Source organism: Lampris incognitus, chromosome 2, assembly GCF_029633865.1.
Source record: "Lampris incognitus isolate fLamInc1 chromosome 2, fLamInc1.hap2, whole genome shotgun sequence".
NCBI classification, from domain to species: Eukaryota; Metazoa; Chordata; class Actinopteri; order Lampriformes; family Lampridae; genus Lampris; species Lampris incognitus.
This window is the reverse complement of record NC_079212.1, coordinates 8,745,609-8,765,608: the sequence shown is the minus strand read 5'-3', so window position 1 is coordinate 8,765,608 and position 20,000 is coordinate 8,745,609. Positions and strand designations below refer to the sequence as shown.

At 50.4% G+C, this 20,000-nt stretch overlaps 1 protein-coding gene across 1 annotated transcript in view; it reads left to right on the top strand.

The window, feature by feature from the left end:
• LOC130108233 (leucine-rich repeat-containing G-protein coupled receptor 6-like) overlaps nt 1–20,000 on the top strand; it is a 60,595-nt gene that overhangs the window by 18,990 nt on the left and 21,605 nt on the right. Inside the window, exons 2-3 of the mRNA XM_056275098.1 lie at nt 6,786–6,857; nt 18,859–18,930. Of these exons, the coding sequence (XP_056131073.1) occupies nt 6,786–6,857; nt 18,859–18,930 (144 nt within the window). The remainder of the gene's footprint in view (nt 1–6,785; nt 6,858–18,858; nt 18,931–20,000) is intronic.

Sequence of the window (20,000 nt, the reverse complement as noted above, 5' to 3'; positions counted from 1 at the left end):
CTGATCATGTGATTAAATACTATTGGCACTTCGTATTTTAATTTGGCAAATGTGATCCCGCTGCAATTTCTCGCGTCTTCGCCCTGAATAAAAAGTCGATCCACCCTGAGGAAGCATACAAATTTATGACTGTGGGGAACCCCCCCCTCCCCTTTTCTCCCCAATTGCATCCAGCCAATCGCCCCACTTTTCCAAGCCGTCCCGGTTGCTGCTCCACCCCCTCTGCTGATCCGGGGAGGGCTGTAGACTACCACATGCCTCCTCCGATACATGTGGAGTCACCAGCCGCTTCTTTTCACCTGACAGTGTGGAGTTTCACCAGGGGAACGTAGCACATGGGAGGACCATGCTATTCCCTCCAGTCCCCCTCCCCCACCCCGAACAGGCGCCCTGACCAACCAGAGGAGCTGCTAGTGCAGCGACCAGGACACATACCCACATCCGGCTCTCCACCCGCAGACACGGCCAATTGTGTCTGTAGGGACGCCCGAACAAGCTGGAGGTAACACGGGGACTCGAACCGGCGATCCCCGCCACGCCAACTGGACGCCCAAATCTGACTTTGGGGAATTTATTTGATATTTGTTGCCCCCCCCCCCCCCCCAAAATGACAAAATTCACGTAAAAACAGTTGGATGGGTTTGGGAGAAGTAGCGACGAGAGAGTCGGAGGACAGAAACGATCTCCATAGTTACCACATCAGTTCCAATAATGAAGAGTCAAATGTCTAGCACTTCACCATACCTACTCTCTTACACACACACCACACACACACACACACACACACACACACACAACACACCAACTAATGTGTGGAAGAATTCTCTGGAATGGAAAGATCAAAGTGAGTCCGAGACTGTTGAGAATGGGCACACACACAGTCAGACATCCTGCTGACTGGCAGAGATAAGGACCGAGGATGAATTTACGAGAGAGACAGAGAGAGAGAGAGAGAGAGGTGGGGCGGGTAAAAGAAGAACAATTAAGAGATGTGTTTGTTGAAGGACGAACACGGATCTCCATGTCTGTGCCCCCGACGGTCATACTGGTGCCGAGGGGTCCTTTTGTCCGTCATTCACCAGCAGACGGAGATCAGAGGACAGACGACGGCCTCTGTGTCTCTGCCGGTTGAGAGATATGATGTCCTGGGAGCCATGAGATATGAGGCCCAGAGATAGTCTAGGAAGGACATACTGACCCGGGGCCTTGTTCATCAGGTGTTATAGTACATAAAAATGTGTTCCTACCCACCCATGGAATTCTTTAGCCCTAAAGTAGGTCTGATAGGCAGAAGCAAAGCATGATGGTTATTTGTAATCCCTTCCCCCCAAAACATCTATTGTCTCCCTCTTGCAACGAGCAGACACCCAGGCCCGCGGAGACATCAGGGTTAGCTAACTGGTGTCTACACTCAGGTCTCACCCAGGTGCTACACCGTCTCCGAGACAAACCTCAGGGCTAAAGAATCCCATGGGTGTGCAAGAACAAATTTGTACGTACAAACCACTGATGAACGAGGCCCCCGGTCTGCACAGAGCTGCACGGTTACACAACAGCTTGTAATGGAAAAGGTTAAACATGTTTGTGCGAACCCAAAATACTTTAAATGCAGAACAGCATCCTTAAAAGAATGCAGAAATTCACAGCCACGAATCCGCCTTCCCTCTTGCTCTCTCGTACATAACACACACACACACACACACACACACACACACACACACACACACACACACATCTATTCCCGTGTCTCGAGTGTGTCCAGCGGCAGGCGTGTGTGTGTGATGTGGTGAGAGCGTGGCCAGGGACCATACCCACCACATCTGCAGCCTCACTGGCAAACAAAAGGGGTGTGAAAAAGAGGGACAGACATTTCACCACACACACCACAGCCACCTAGAAATGGAACCAATATTCTACCACACACACACACACACACACACACACACCCACACAGATAAATGCACACATGCACATGCACATAAACACACACATGCACATACAGATACACCCACACAGATACATGCACATAAATACACACACATAGATACACACAGATACACGTGTGCGTGTGTACACGCACACGCACACAGACACACACACCAGAGATGACTGCAAAGCATCACACAAACACACACACACACATGCACACACACACATGCAAATAAACACACACATATATGCATAGATACATGTGCTGGCACGCGCACACACACACACACATACACATACACACACACACACACACACAGATAAATGCACACATGCACATGCACATAAACACACACATGCACATACAGATACAACCACACAGATACATGCACATAAATACACACACATAGATACACACAGATACACGTGTGCGTGTACACATGCACACGCACACAGACACACACACCAGAGATGGCTGTAAAGCATCACACAAACACACACACACACATGCATGCAAATAAACACACACATATATGCATAGATACATGTGCTGGCGCGCGCACACACACACACACACACACACACACACACACACACACACACACACACACACACACACACACACACACACACACACACACCAGAGATGAGTGTAAAGCATGGACAGAGAAACCACAGTTGTAATTGTGAAACTCCCACTACACTGCACATCCCGCTCAACTCTGGACTTCTCTCTCTCTCCCCCTCTCTCCCCGTCTCTCTCTCTCTCCCATTTTTCTGGGGGCCGTTTATTTGTGCTGAAAATATCTGCACGTCACCGCGCCAGCCAGCACAATGCACATGTGGTAGTCATCAATCATAATTATCATGGTTTAAAAAAGCCACAGCTGTTATTTGATTTTAAAAACAAGCCGTAGCGCAGCGCGGTCCAACGATACGTCAGGTTGTCAGCGGAGGCCTTGGCCTGCTGAGCAGAAACGTCTCTCTCTCTCTCCCCCCCCCCCCGTCTCTCCCCCCCCCCCCCCCCGCTCCTCGGCTTCCCAACGAGCCGGTTGGACAGCGCAGCAGAGCCGTGTGGCGTTCAGCCTTTCCCCATGACTCACCGCTGTGCATCTTTATTTTTAAACACTTTCTCTCCTCATCGCCGCCTGTTTATCCTGCCTGAGTCAGGCCGCTGTTATGGACTTCACACGTTTGTTTATGGGTTCTTTAATCAGGACCAGATAATGGCGGAGAGCTGCCTCTCTCTCTCCCCCGTGCTCATCCCTGGACGCACGGAGACGTGTACTGCGTGTGTGTCTTAAGCCCGTCTCGCTGTGCTTCAATCTCAAACGTTGTAACTTGTACCATTTCCCAGTAGAGTACCATCACACAGAGCCGTCTGAAAGATGAAGGTGCGTGAATGGTTGTGCGTTTGTGGGGGGCGGGGGGGGGGATGCCTCAAACCTGAACCAGAATTCGTCTTCTTTTTTTTTTGTGTCTCCGTCAAACATGACATCAATTATTCCTGATTGAGGTCAGCCGCTTTCCTGTTAGCCTACCAGCCATGTCACCCCCGAAGCTTCGTTCGGGTCATTGTTATGGCAATTTTCTCATCGCTTGGTCATCGTTTCGCAACCTGTCTGGATTTAAACCGCGTTGCACCGGCCTCGTTTCATGCATTATTCCCAAGAGGCGCGCTGGCTGGCTTAATTGCCATGCATTACTGCACAGAGCCGCTGCCAGGAAATACTCCGCGCTGCAGTTTTAATGAGCATAAACTGTTCATGAGGTATCCTATTATTGGAGTGAGAGGCTGGTCTACCGGTCAGAGACGGCATCCTTCAACCAGCCCAGCCCGCTTGCTGGCTAGTGTCCATCCAGATGAAGTGTCTTTCAAAGGGAACCATCTCAATTTCCAACATTCTCTCTCGCTCTCTCTCGGGGCCCAGTGGTTAGCACTGTTGCCTCACAGCGAGAAGGTCCTGGGTTTGAAACCCCTGGCCGTCCCTGGTCCTTTCTGTGTGGACTTTGCATGTCCTCCCCGTGTCTGCGTGGTTTTCCCCCCACCATCAAAAATACTCCTGCCTGTGTCCCTGACCAAGACAATGGAAAGAAGAACTGGAGTTGGTCCCCAGAAGCTGCAGATGCCCACTGCTCCTATGCAATAGGATGGATTAAGTGCAAAGAACACATTCTTTGTCCAATGACAAAACAAAGTGGCTTTCATGTACATATATACCCCTTTTTTGGGTGGTGTGTGTCTTCCTCAAGCTTGGGTCCTCTACCAGAGCCCTGGGAGTTTGAGGGTTCTGCACAGTGTCTTAGTTGTTCCTAGGACTGCACTCTTCTGGACAGAGACCTCTGATGTTGTTCCTGGACTCTGCTGGAGCCACTCTCCCAGTTTGGGGGTCACAGCTCCTAGTGCTCCTATTAACACTAGGACTACTGTGGATCTCACCTTCCACATCCGACCTAGTTCTTCCCTCAGCGCTTGGTATTTCTCTAGCTTCTCATGCTCTTCCTTCCTGATGTTGCCGTCGCTCGGGGATTGCTACATCCATCACTACTGCTGTCTTCTGTTCCTTGTCGACCACCACAATGTTTGGTTGGTCAGCCAGCACCTGCCTGTCAGTCTGGAACTTGAAGTCCCAAAGGATCTTATATATCTGTAGGCACGGGGCAAGACTTTGCTATCAGAAGCGTTCGGATTTCCGTTTCGGTTTTAATCCGAGTTGTATTGACCAATCACCTTTTTGTTAGTGGCGGTTTCTACAGGAACACGCTTTGGTTGCATGTTGGTAACAGTCCATGTGGGGAGCGAAAAATATGCAACGCATTGGCTGAAATGTCGTCTGGACCTAAAACACCTGTGTATTGGGTGGAGAAACGTTCGACTCGCGTCAACTAGTGAAACGATCCGGTCGTAGATGTCGTCTCTCAACTCCATTCTCGCGTCTCAAGTTGCTAATCTGACTGTAAACCATCACGGACGCGCGGAAGAGGAAGTCTTCATAGGAAACGGAAGTGAGCAGCCAGCGGCTACACTGGAAGCCCGAAAAATTGGCCGTACGTTGTGTAGGCAAATTCCAATAACAACGCGACGCACTGCTGTTGTAGCAAATGCCACCAGACGCCTTATAAAGTGGGCGATTCACTTTTCCGGACAAGTTCGGTGGCAGTTCAGAGACAAACAGAAGCCTTCTCAGTATCACAGCTGTTCATGGAGCGTTATCCCCACATCATATGTATAGAGATAATGTTGAAAATTGTGTTTTTTCCCTTTAAAAAGGCACTTGATCCCTGTCAGCTCCAGCGGCACTGTTCCAGAGCCAACCTTCCGCCCCTTGGATGGGAGCAAATGCAAAGCAAACTTTTTAACAGGGATCAAAAATATCCTATTACGAGCACATTTCCATGAGGAAAAACTCCGACATCAGATTAAGCTGAGGGGAGCCAATATACAATTAAACGGCTTTGTCATTCCATGATAGACTTACCCTCATTTTACATCAAACATGACGGCAAATTCTCCCCCCCCCCCCAACTTGGTGAGAAAACACCTCCTCATTTCATCGACTAACAGCTTTGACAGCGACTAAGTGGGCATGGGATTCTCCATACGAGGCTCGGCTGGATATGACACCGCCCCGGCCGGCATTCAGGGTCCGTGCACATTCGACAGCGAGTCACCAAACTTCCTTGAACGTTTGTTTTCTCTTTCTGCATTGGCAAACGTGACAGCCCCCCCCCCACCACCCCACCCCAATCCAATACCTTAGTTTATGAATTGGAGTCTCGTCTTGTACTGCGTTTTTCCACATTACCAGACCAAAGCTGAGCGTAGATTAGTGTCTAGGGATAGATCCATCCAGCCCCCCCCCCCCGCCGCCCCCCTTCAGCCTGGCCGACTCCACAAACAAACAGCCCGTGTGTCAAAACTCCCGACTGAGGGGAGCTTCTGAGAGCACAGTTTACACTCGCTAGCCCGGTGGTCTGGCTGTGTGAGCAATAGTGTCTCACACACACACACACATGCACACAAAATTGCAATTTGAAAGCCCGTGCGTGTGTGTGTGTGTGTAGGGGGGGGGGGGATGGGGGAAGTGAGACTAACAAAGGGTTGACGTAACACCTTCTTGCTTTCGTCGTGTTTATCAAAGAGATGACCTTACATGACTCAGGCCACGGGGTTAGGTATGTTTTCTACCAGAGGCTGACACATGTGTTAAAAGGGGCGCTGTGCGTGCATGCGTGTGCGTTCGTTCGTGTGTGTGTGTGTGTGTGTGTGTCACCAAGCACCCTCCACCTCTCCCTCTCTGACCGCAACCCAGCTGCATCAACACAGAACCTCACACACACACACACACACACACAGACACACACCCTCTGACATCAGCTTGTGTCAGAGACGCAGAGAGAAATGGAGTGTATCTATGTTATAGACCTGAACAAAGATGGAAAGGACAGAAAAGTCTCCAGAGAAAATGGAGAGAGAGAGAGAGATAAAGAGAGAGAGATAAAGAGAGAGAGAGCGATAGTGGAGGAGAGACGCACCGAAGGTCAGACCGGAGGAAAGGTAAGGAGACACATCTGGAAAAGAGAAAGAATCACTGGGTCGAGGAGGAAATCACAGCTGCCCAACAATGATTCATTGGGGAAAATTCTCTTCTTTTCTCTCTCCACTGCTCCCACCCTCAATACCCCCCCCCCACACACACATACTCCCTCCCGTTCAGAATGATTGATTACCACATGAAAAATGGTTTCTAATCATATATAATTTCACTCGTCCAGAGTGCACGGCTAAGACGCGTTGACTGATGTGACACTGATGCCCCTCTTGTTTCTGTCTCTCCCCGTCCGTCTCTCCCCAGAGATCTGAGCATGAACAACATCAGCGAGATCCAGCCCAGAGCCTTCCACCGCCTGCACCTGCTGTCAGAACTGTGAGTACTAAAACCTTTTTCGACCCGGCGCTCGTTTCATGAACCTCCACCTCCCATCGATATAACGGGAGGCCGTCCACCGCTGAGCCCCCGATGAGCGAGGGCGCTTTGGTGATACGGGAGGATTGATGACTTCGGTCTGCCTCTTGATCTCCCCTACCAAGAAACTGCCTACAGCAAATGCGTTAGTTGATCCAACCATGTCTGAAAAAAGAAAAAAAGAAAACAAAACAAAACAAAAAAAAAACAAAGAAAGGAGGGAGGGAGGGAGGGAGGGAGGCGAGGAGAACATGATATTCGCCCAGAAAGTAGATATATGGTCCTCGGTGTGAGTAAAGAGAAAGAGTCTGTGCTTCACATCCAAGCCGCCGCTTTCTCTCGCCTCCCTTGGACTTGGTTTCAAACTGGATCGCCCGGCAGGGACGGCGCACACGCAGACGAGACGAGGCCTCGCCAAGACAAACACACACTATAGGAGATCTTAGAGGGCAGGGCCGGGAAAATGAAAACGAGGCGAAGATTTATTTCATTCCTGTTTTAGGCAATAACAGGGCTGGGCTGACTATAATCGAAGTGCTGATACCCCATAGGAAGAAGAAGAAGAAAAAAAGTTAAAACGCCATCCTTTTTTTGGGGGGGGGGGGGAGTGGCAGCCCACCACCAGCACACCCAAAACCCAAAGTCATCAATTAGCCATTCAAGGCTACGGTTGACCTGGTCGATCTTTGGAGACGACTGCTCAGCAGAAACATCCAGAGATGGGGTTGAGATGCCCCCCCCCCCCCCCCGTGGTCAAGCTTGTGCGGGCGTGCACGTGCTGGCATCTCAGCATGCGTGTAGACCCTTGTAGGCACATCGGTCAGCCTGCACCTGATTCACTGACTCCCCAAGTCTACAGCCCTGAGTTGTGTGTGGGTGTGAGTGAGTGTGCTCTTGTTCTTCTATCTTTGTGAGGACCAATTTCAGTTTTAACCATCAGAGTGAGGACAGTTTTTCAAGGTGAGGACATGCTGGCCGCTTCTCCCTTCGTCAAGGGTCTAGTTTAGAGTTAGGATTTCGGTTTAGGGTTCGAATTAGAATTAGGTTACGGTTAGGGGGGAGGGTCGAGGTTAGACATGTAGTTCTGATGGTTAAGGTTAAGGGCTAAGGAATGAATGCAGCTAATAAAGGTCCAAATGAGCACAGAAAAACAAACTTATGTTTGTGTGTGTGGGTGGGTGTGTGTGTGTGTGTGTGCACACGCGTGTGTGTTTTGTCAGTGTGCGTCCGCGCGCTATCCAACCGGAGTGTTTGATCGGCCGTTGTTTTCTTTGCTAATGCTCACAGCTGCAGCCTGTGAGGCATGAGCTAATGGCGATGAAAGTAAAAGGCTGGCTGGATAACAGCACGGTTGACTTTGGGCTGCAGTCAAACCGGGCCTGACCTCTTGGTTGCAGCCATGCCGTGACTAAGATCACTGAGGGAAGAATGACGCGCAGCGATGATGTTACACGATACCTCAAGGCTAGAGAGCAAGGTTGGATTTGGGGTTTACTAGCTTAGGGGTCCAGGTTGGGGGGGGGGGGGCTATAGGGTTGATATGAAGCTGATCTTTGGCGTGAATAATGCAGGAAAGGTGTTACATCAATTCATCTATCGAGTATCTTCTTCTTTTTTTTGCACAGGTGTTTCATGCAGATGCGTACAATACCTGTTCTGGGAGGCGTGTCTTGGACTTACCTTATCCTGTATCTCTGATTTAATGCTCGGCCGGAGAAACGGTCCTCCATGGGTTTGGCCCCGGTGCCGGCTGTTTTTACGGCTCCACGGACCTCGCTGTTTCTCTATCGCGTTCATGTCCCAGCGCTTTATGGACAGGTTCAGTTGCTTTGTAACGCTTCCAAGGAGGATGTTCCTGCCATAAAGCCGATTTTTATGGCCTGCTGATTGTTTCTGGAGGGGCACTGAGATGATGATGATGTTCCAAGGCAGGAAGAAGCCACACGTCTGATCTCCAGCCTCGTTCCTAGATGGCTGTTGAGTAACAGGACGTGGTGGGTTATGATAAACACATTGTACTTACAAAAACTTATGGAGCATAGGGAAAACAAACTTAAGCTCTTAACACAAACACGGTATGTCTGACGGAGGGTGGGAGAGAGAGAGAGAGAGATATGTGGGGAGAGAGAGGGATATGGAGAGAGCGAGCGAGAGAGATATGGAAAGAGAGAGAGGGATATGGAGAGAGTGAGAGAGGGATATGGAGAGGGAGAGAGAGATATGGAGAGAGTGAGAGAGAGATATGGAGAGAGTGAGAGAGGGATATGGAGAGGGAGAGAGAGATATGGAGAGAGCGAGAAAGAGGGCTGTGGAGAGAGAGAGAGATATGGCGAGAGAGAGAGAGAGAGATATGGGGGAGAGAGCGAGAGAGTTTGTTGTGGGTCTACCGTGGTGGCTGGTAGCGTGGAGAGACATGTTGTGACTGGTAGAGTGATAAAGTGTTTGATGTTGGGCTTTACCTCCCTGCCATCCTCTTTCTCTCTCTCCCTCCCCTCCTTTCCAGTTCATTTCTACCCCCTCACTTTTTCTCCAGGCGATTGTAAGCAGAAGTTGCTGCTTTTGCCGTGACGGCGTCTCCATTTACTTATCTACCTTTTTCAATGCTCATCCAAAGCGGGTTGGGATCTTCTCGAAGTCGTCGCTGCTGCGGTCACCTGAAGGGTCGCTGCTCGTCCGTGTGCGGTGGGACAGTCGAGGTCAGCTCGGCTGCTCATGAACACGTTGGACGCAGCCATCCTCCCTCTCCTCTCTGCCTTAAAGGGAGGGTGGGGGTTAGTATTTTCCTAATTTTCTTATCAAATTGGCAAGGCTGGCCTCAAACACATCCAAATATTCAGATACCCATTTGGCAGACCGGTATTCAGAGATAAATTCAGTGCTCTGATGCTTCATTTTTTTCCCTGCGAAGCCACGTCAGGAGAGTTTATATACGGCATCCCATAGCATAGCCCGAGATGATTTACTCAAACTCTGGCTCGACGGTTCCTGGCATGACATCACTCAGAGGGGCGACTCTGATTGGCTTGTTCCATACTGCCGTATAAAAGCCGGTGAAACGGAGATGTTATTCAAGCGAAAGCATGAAAATAACTCTCCTGGCTGACAGCAAAATCCACCTCGAGACTACACAAATCTATTTTTCCACAACACCCCCTCCTTTGAGTGTTGTTTTATTGGCGTGCAAACAAGTTAATCCCTCCTAACTTCAAACGAGGCGATTAAATCAAATTAACTCACACAAAGCAGGTACCAGATCTCAACAGGCTCAACTTCCCTTTGATACACGGGGGCATTAATGGTGCTATTAAGATGTAAGTGTTCTTCCTCTTTTTTTCTATCGCCCCCTATCTCTCCATTTCTGCTCCTGTTGATCTCAGATCCCTCTCATTAAGCTTCACTCACCGCTTTGATCGGCGAGTCTCACCTTAATTACAAATACGCCACGCCACAGCTGCTAGTCCAGAGGCTGAGCTGGGGAGGTGACGGAGGGAGGGCAGAGAAGAGGTAGACTACGCGTCTACGGATTAATGAGAGGGCAGTGGTGCCCGGCCTCCATTCAGCCTGCACCTCTGCCCCGCATATCAAAGACTCCAGATCTGCTCCGGTATCAAAGATGTGCCGTCTACGTCTGATCTGGCTGCAGCCTGGAGGACTAACAAGGAGCGGTTTTAGGTGTCAAGGGCCCCTTTATATAAAAAAAAATGTTTTAAAAAAAGAGCCTTTCCTGAGGAACGGTTCACATGGCGACAGCGTTTACCGCCCCGTCATCGATATCAAAGTCCACGTCTGCGTACCTCCCATTTCAAACCGCCCACTTCCTGCGTGACCCTCCCTCATAACCAGTCCTCCGGGCCGGCAGCCTCGCTCGTCTTATCATTATCCACACCTGTCACTCACCTCCTGAAAGAAAGAGAAAAAAAAAAGAAAAAAGAAAACTGAATTGAAATAGGAGCGCCGAGGAAAGTGTCCTGAAAGGGAAGAGACATCTGACTCCTAAATTCTGAGGCCGCTATCAGTGTTGGATCTCCCTCCCCCGGTGCCGTCAGCCTCCGCTTTAAGAGAGCCGGCGGAGAGGTTTCTTGATGTCGGTTCAAGGTGGTTCAGCAAAATTGGACACTTCGATAAATAAGATTTTTATCGTTTGAGGGGGAGGGAAAAAAAAAAAGAAAAAAGGGAGACCTGCCACTCCTGGGGAACGTCCAGGCTCCAGGCTCAATCCAACAATATGTAAATGCAATCAGGCATCCTGGGATTTTTCGGACGCATAAAAGCAGCTGTGCGAGCGCAGGCCCGAGCTGTCCCGGCCCGAGCTGTCCCGAACCCTTCTGCTCAGTGATAAGATCGTCTGCCGATAGGCCAGAAGGATGACGTGGGTAAAGGTTAGCGGATTAAAGTATTGGCTGCCCCGCGAGTCCAGGTGCACGGCACAGCTGGGACGAGCTAGGCTCAATTAAACAGGGATGCGTGATTTACTCCTTTTTTTGTTTTGTTTTGCCAGCATCCAATCTCCCGGTCTCTATCTGCTCCTCTCTCTCTCTCTCTGTCAAGTCGAGTCAAGTTTATTTGCACAGCCCAGAATCACAAAGTATTCCCGAAGGGCTTTACAATCAGCACAACGTACGACAGCCTGTATCTTTAGACCCTCGACTCGGATGAGGGAAAACTCCGCAAGAAAAACCTTATCAGGGACATAAATGGGCGAAACCTCAGGAGGAGCAACGGATGAGGGATCCCGCTCCCAGGATGAACACGCATGCAAGAGGTGTCAAATGCACAGAATACAGTAACACAATTACAACGTACAATCTGAGATTACACACACACACAGCAAGAGAATATAGAATATATACAGTTAACACATAGACTACAGCAAGGCAAATGTAAATGTATTGGATTACAAAAACTAAGGAGAGAGTGGAAAGCATATGGAGTGAATCTGGCATCATCCAAGATAATGTTAGGCAACCCTCGGTCCTGTCCTGTCTGATGTTTTTCCTCTCTATCTAACTCTTATTTCACTCCCCCCCCCCCACATACACACATAGCTTTGACTATGTCTATATACCACTGCAGTAATTCCAGAGGTTAACACCGGGTTAAGTAGTTGACCTTAGGTTGAAACTTCAAGACGACGGGAGGGGTAATATTTCTATTGATGGAATGATGGTGAAAAAGGTCACACATGCACGCACGCACGCACACAGGCACGCACACACACTCGCACACAAACGCTGGCCTCTCGCTGATAAGTCCCTGTTTTTACTCTGCACTTTCTTTCATTCATGCACTCACATCAACACGCCGTCCCTCCCGCCGCCATGCCTCTATCTCACCCAGAGATGCCGAGATCCCGCTAACGGCTACTTGGGGTCCTCACTTTACCTTTTTGTTTGTTGGCATAAAGGCAACGGGTTGCAGTGATACATGGGCATAATCAGCAGCTGGCACACTTCAGCAGGGCCCCTTATTTTTGATTGTGATATACTTTAAAGATCCCCGTAGGGACATCACGCACTGCGTTTAACCATCCTAGCTGTGTAGCTAGGGAGCAGTGGGCAGCCGCCGTGCAGCGCCCGGGGACCAACTCCAGTTCTTCTTTCCATTGCCTTGCTCAGGGGCACAGACAGGAGTATTAACCCTAACATGCGTGTCTTTTTGATGGTGGGAGAAACCGGAGCACCCGGAGAAAACCCACCGCAGACACGGGGGGAACATGCAAACTCCATACAGAGGACGATCCAGGACGAACCCCAAGGTTGGGCTACCCCGGGACACGAACCCAAGACCTTCTTGCTGTGAGGAGACAGTGCTAACCACTGCGCCACCGTGCTGCAATATTGATCATAAAGTGGTGGTACAGCGGTGTTCTCACCTTCGTCACCATCGCCCATGCACACCCTTCCTCTGCTCCCCCGCTTTAGAATAAACCAGTTATTTTATCGTTGAATCAACTCAAGTAGAGTTCAGTTACTGGGATACACTAGAACAGTATTACAACGGGGGGGGGGGGGGGGGGGACTCCAGGTGCATGTGGCAGGGACTGCAAGCGACAACAGACGACAAACCCAAGCCGGGTGGTTTTACCAACACCACCACTTCACTCCCGGATGACCTGAACAGGTTCTATGCCCGCTTTGAGTGTAACTCAGGACCACCAGACAACACACAGAACCTCACAAGCTGACGTGAGCAAGGTTTTCTGTTAAAGCTGCCAGCCCAGACGGTATTCCATCTCGGTCCTGAAGACCTGCTCTTGTCAGCTAGCAAATGTTTTTACAGACATTTGTAACCTGTCACTGTCACTACGTGTGTGTTCCTATATAGCAGCTGTAAAATGGCTGCTCACAGACTGAAGGACACCAGTCACACCAGGAATCAGGATCTGCACATTTATTCTAAAGAAAGTAGTACGGGGCACAGTCAACTCACACAGTGGCAGGCGGTCTCTCATTCCCCATTACAAGAGCTGCTCAACTTTTTTTTGTTTTGTTGTTGTAACCGTTAATGTACCACAAAACAAAACTATTGTAACCGGTTATTTTCTTGCCCGGTGCGGATTCGATATAGGGTGTACTGCACCACAAGGCGACGTCACTAACCGCTCGGCTAAAGGGTCAGACCCGTTAGCGGGGGGCTAACGTGTCTTATTACTAGTTTACACTATAAACAAAATGATCGCGCAGACCAAAAGCATGTCTGCCCCCACAGTGGCGCCACACGTATTCAGAAATCAGCAGTCAAAGTAGAAGCAAAAACGAAAACAATCAGCAAGCAAAACTATGTTAGGCTGCTCATTCAACGCAGCCCTTCCATAAAAGTACACAAGGATATAAAAAATAACAGTTTTACACCATAACGCACCTGAAGAAGGCAGCATGGGGCAGTCACTCACAGTGGCGGGCTCTCTCGTCCCCCGCAGCGAGGTCAGCGGATATGCAAATGAGTAAAATCTCCCGGATGTAATGGCCGGTTTTTTTTTTTTACCGACCAAAGCCAACGGCAAAACTCAGAAACGTGTTAGCAACGATCTACTGTCACAGCTCCGTACAGTTTAAGCCGGGACATTTGTACTTTTTAAACGCGCTAGCTTAACCGAGCGATAGAGAGCGTTACAGCACAAGAGCCGCTCAACTTTAGCCGCGAATTCGCAGCCACGTCACGCCTGCGTCGCTTGTGCGTCGCTAATTGAAGTCCCCCTTGCTACAACAGGTAGAACCGGAACTACATATTCGTTTGTTAACATAACGCTGGTGATATACTACAAACTATAACAGAAAATATTACACACGGGTTTTGAGAATGTTCACCAAGAGGAAAAAAAATAAAGAAAATATATATATACTGTGACGTGCATGGATAAGTAGACACGCTGGCCGCTGGCGGGCGGGTCTGACCCTTTAGTCTAGCGGTTAGCGATGCCTCCTGCGGTGCGGGCGATACGGGTTCCCGTCCCGGCCGCGGCAGTTCCTGTGGTTGCGTTGTCCCCCAAATTCGCTACAATATATAATAAAGGTAACGTGAACACCATATCGACTCAGCTACACCTACATGCGTTAAGAAAACCCTTATTGTGCCTGTACCCCAAAATCACCAGTATCCTGTCGTGATGACTGCAGACCTGTTGCTTTGACCTCAGTAATCATGAAATGCTTTGGAAAATCAGTTAAGACATACATACATCTTAAACATTCCTGCCAACCTTGATCCGCCACCGTTTGCTTATCAGTCAGTAGATCTGGTGTGGTGGTTATGGGGATACATATTTCCCCTTATTGAGCTGGTAGGAACGTTAGTTTACAGCTGCTGTTTTCTCGGTTCGGGTTTACAGTGGTGCACTTCCGCTGCGCGGGTTTTTTGTTGTTGTTGTAATGGTGGAAGGAATAAATGGTGCTCGTTGTGTAGCCGAAAGAGAAAGTTGTCACGACTCCCGCTTGAGCCCCTCTACATGGGGAAGATACACCTTGAAGAAAACTCACCCGTCAGATTGTTGTTTATTGACTGTAGCTCTGCCTTTAATACCATTGTACCATCTAGACTGGTGTTAAAGCTTAGGAGCCTTGGTCCTTTGTAGTCCATCTGTAAGTGGTTATATGACTTTCTGACAGGCAGACCTCAGACAGTGAGAGCAGGTACCAGCTACTCATCGACCACGATTCTCCACACAGGAGCACCGCAGGCTTGTTGCCTTAGTCCCACAGTAACTGGACTGATGACAACAATGAAGATTCCTATACTAGGAAGGAGATGAAGGACCTATCCATATGGTGTCAAGATAGCACCTCTCCCTAGATGTTGAGAAAACAAAGGAGATAATCGTTGATTTCAGGAAGTCCCAAAGAGTTCAGACACCGGTTTACATCACGTTGTCCCTGTTGAATTGTGAAGGACTTCAAATTTAGGCAATTCAGATCTCAGACTCCATCTCCTGGTCTCTAAACACCAGTCGTATCATTAAAGCCCAACCGAGACTATACTTTCTGAGATGTCTTAAAAAATTCAGAATGTCCACAAAAAAAACCCTGGTCAGTTTCTACCAGATCACCGTAGAGAGCATCCTTACTTGGAAGCATACCGGCGTGGTTTGGCGACCTGACTGAAAGGACCAAAACAACTGAGAAGGATGGTAAAACCGGCCTCAGACTGATCACAGGGATAGCACTGCCACAGCTCCAGGACATGTACACCACCCGTTGCGGAAGGAAGGTCCCAAGTATGAATGAGGACACCATCCACCCATCACATGGTCTGTTCTCCTCCACCCCTCAGAACAATGCTTGCGGAGCATCAGAGCTCCGACCATGCCGCCTCACACACAGTTTTTACCCCTAGGCTGTCAGAAATGACGAAGAGTCGACTCCTTACATAACTTCAGTGATTTATCATTTTGTGGGATTTCTGATTTCTTATTTATTGTTTTTGTTATACTTATGATTTCCGTATATATACACACACATATATATATATTATTGCATTTGAAGGTACATGGTACTTCTTATGTGTCTATGACTAGAAAGGGAAACTTGAACTTGAACTCGAAAGGCCGGGCTGGAATTTGTATGGGTGCGAGGCGAGTAGTATTTTAACCATCCCCAAATCAAATTAAAATAACAGTTGGAACCATGGCTTGTCAGGAGCGCGGCGCCGTTCATTAGGATGAGATTGATGTGGAAAGACTAGGAGGCCGAGTGTGGAACATTCACTAGCATGCACACATGTTTAAACACACGCACGCGCACACACGCACGAAGACACGCAAACTGATATCATGGAAACAGCCAGTCAGTGGCAACAGTTGGTGTTCTGCTGATGTCTATCAAGAGGTCTGAACATTTCTCTACTTTCTCAATATCTATCTTCACTTTTGACATAATTACTCCTGTACTCAAGACGGCGCTGCGAGAAGCGTGATTCAGCTCTGATGCTGTGTTGGCTGTAACAGGGCCGCTAATAGAGACAGGCTGTTTGGCAGCAGGACGTGTAGAACACTGCCTTAACTACAATATTTGTTTTCTAATGCTGTAAATTATTGGCCCTCCGTAGAAAAGTTATTAATTTTTCTTTAGCGCTACCTGTATCCCCCTCCCCCCCCCCCCTTTTTTTTTCCACCCAGCGCGGTCTGCAAGTAATCACTGATTTGAACAGAAACCAAGAAAAGAGCTCTTAAGAGCCTTTGCAGAGAGAGGCTTAGATGTATTTTACTGGTGTCAGGACCTCAGCGGGGGCCCATCGAAACCGTTACTTCTGGAAAAGCAACTATATTGAAAAGGTCCCCGGTGACCGGCTTGTGCAAAAGCGGAAACTGCAATCCTGTTGGACTCGTGGAGCTATCATTTTCCAGGGGACGTCGGCGAGGCGTTACGCAAGCCCTTTATAATGGGTGAAAAACGGGCAACTCTTGCAACCAGAACAGTCTTGCAAGCATGTTTCTTTCACTTTTGGGGGGAAAAAAAACAACTATTATTGTAGTAAATGTACTGACCACTCACAGTGCTTTACGGTGTACGCCTCACATTCACCCATTCACACACACACACTGATGGCGGAGGCTGCCACGCAAGGCGCCAACCTGCTTATCAGGAGCAGTTAGGGGTTCAGTGTCTCGCTCAAGGACGCGCGCTCGACACGCTCTCGCAGGAGCTGGGGATCGAACCAGCGACCCTCCGATTACTAGACGACCCGCTCTACCTCCTGAGCCGTGCCTACGGGGGGGGCAGCAAGGCTCAGGGTGCGACGGCAAAAGGCAGCGTCTGCATAATAGAGGTGAACTCACACTCTCATACTTAGGGCGGCACGGTGGCCCAGTGGTCCGGCACCGTTGCCTCCCAGCAAGAAGGTCCCGGGTTCGAACCCCGGGCCGTCCCAGGTCCCCCTCCGTGTGGAGTTTGCATGTTCTCCCAGTGTCCGCGCGGGTTTCCTCCCGCCGTCGAAAAGACATGCACGCTAGGGTTAATACCCCTTCCTGTGCCCCCTGAGCAAGGCGACGGAAAGAAGACTAGAGTTGAACCCCGGGCGCTGCCGGTATTTGCTGCTTTTGACTTCACTAGATAATAACGAGCAAGTCTGACTCAGCGGGTCTCCCATCTCTGCGAGGGCTGTATTAAGACTTCATGTGGTGCAGTCAGACTCGCTCTGAATGAATTCTCAGTGTGGTTTGAGGTGCATGACTAAACGGCCGCACACTGACTTGGCTATGAATCAATCAAGTTTATACTCTGTATGTTTGTGTGTGTGTGTGTGTGTGTGGATCGACACGGGCTCTAGGAAGGCTCTAAACAAGGCCGAGTGTGAGATTTGGCAGGCCTGTAAAGGGGTTGCGCGGTTCCCCACCACGCGGTAATGAGAGCGAGACATGTTGACATGTGTATCAGATGTCGGAGGCTGTCTGCTGAGTCCACATTCGTCATCTGTCTGGGTGATAAGGGGTCGGTGGGCTGGCACGGCGGACGGCCCTCCGGAGCACCACGCTGGCACCCGTTGTAACGGCTCAGCACGAGGCCGGCTGTTTAACATGGGCTGACATGCCAGGCACATGTCACCTGTAGAGCGGGGCTGCTGCACAGGAATGTGAATGGGGTTGCTTATGGCCATGTGTGTGTGTGTGTGTGTGTGTGTGTGTGTGGTTTGCGGGTGTGTGAGTGTTGCTTTGTGTTTAATAGAAGTGGGTGGTCTCGAGCTGTGAAGACCAAATATGTGTTTAAAATGCTCTCCAGCTCGTGACCTTGAGAGCTCCACTGTTGGACCCAAAGTTATTTATTTGGACGTCTTATACACACACACACAAGAGTGACCCATTAGGTGCTGTGTTTGATAAACAAACTGATTGGATTGCTTGTGTATGTATGTATGTGTGTGTGTGTGTGTGTGTGTGTGTGTGTCTATGGTTTCTCTCCCTCGTTCTCCTGCAGGCGCCTCAAACTGGCCCAATTTACCTCAAGGACAGGGCAAATAGCATGCATGCACACACACACACACATGCATGCACACATGGCATGTGTGCATGCATGCCACACACCACACATACACACATGCACGCACACATGCACGCACACACACACACACACACACACACAAACACACTTTCACATCTCACTGCACTTGTTGACCCAGTCCCGGTCTTGTTCAATTCCCTCTTTGCCTCCTGGTCCGCGCTGGATGGGTCGGGTAGAGTTTCCGGGCTTGCTCTGGGCCAGTAGCAACCGCACTGAAGGCGACGCACTATTGTTATTTGCATGCTGCCCTGCCGGTAACCCTGACGCAGGGACCCCGGGATGAAGTCATGGAGGAGCTCACTCCAGGTTCTGAGGTAAAACCAGAGACAAATTCCTCCGTGGAGACGTTGGACTTTTGAGGCCATGCTTGTATTTCATTGATTTCTTTGATTCGCTTATTCTCTACTCTCTCTCTCTCTCTCTCTCTCTCTCTCTCTCTCTCTCCACCCCCCCTCACTACCCCCCCCCCACAGACGTATTTCAGGAAACCAGCTGAGGTACATCTCAGGCCACGCTCTCCAAGGTCTCCGCAACCTTAAAGTCCTGTAAGTAACCTTCTCTTCCCTCTCTGTCCTCATCCCCGGGAGGGTTATTCTTACTCCTTGCCCCATGGTTGGGAGGGGAAAGGGGTGGTGGGAGGGGGGGTGGGGGGTGGGAGGGGCGGTGGTGGGGGTGTTCAGCACCCGCACTGAATAAAACACACAGGCCACGCATCATTAACCACCGTTAAAAGTTTATGGGCTGAGGGAGACCTGCACCGCTCGCAGTTCCCTAGCTTCCAAACAGGCGCTTTTTCAGTTGCGAGCGTGTGCACGCACACACACACCACACAGACACACACACACACACACAGACACACACACACAGACACACAGACACACACTTAAACACAGGTGTAAAACCGGGACCTCCCTGCCACACCACCCACGGAGATTAGAACAAGTGACAGAAATTTCACTTAAAGAGCCATTCACAGCTGTGCTCTTAACAGCCCCGCTCCTCACAGCCCCGGCCCCGGGCCCCCGGCTCCAGGCTCCAGGCCCCGGGCTCCCAGCTCCAGACCCTGGGCCCCCAGCCCCGGCCCCCCGGCTCCAGGCTCCAGGCCCCGGGCCCCCGGCTCCAGGCCCTGGGCCCCCAGCCCCGGCCCCCCGGCTCCAGGCCCCGGGCTCCCAGCTCCAGGCCCTGGGCCCCCCAGCCCCAGCCCCCCGGCTCCAGGCCCCGGGCCCCGCTCCTCACAGCCCTGGTCCCCGGGCCCCCCGGCTCCAGGCCCCGGGCTCCAGGCCCCCGGGGCCGCGCAGCCACCGTTGTGTCACACCGGCACCCAGAGCCGGAGCCAACGGGCGTGCGGCGCGGCCGGAGACGCCATAACTGCTTGTGTAGAAACAGCAGTTGGGGCCCGCCGGTGAGTTAGGGGCGAGTATTTCTGGCGGGCGTTTGACAAGAGCAGGAAACGGGTCTTCGTGACTCGCTCCCTTCGGTGCCTCGGCGAGGAAAGATCGAGAAACCTTCCCAAAGGGCGCAAACCGGGACTTGAAGGACCCAGGGATCTCCTGCCGCCAAACTTGAAACCGGCCAATAGCAGATCGGCGTCCACATCCTTCCAAAGATGCCCGGC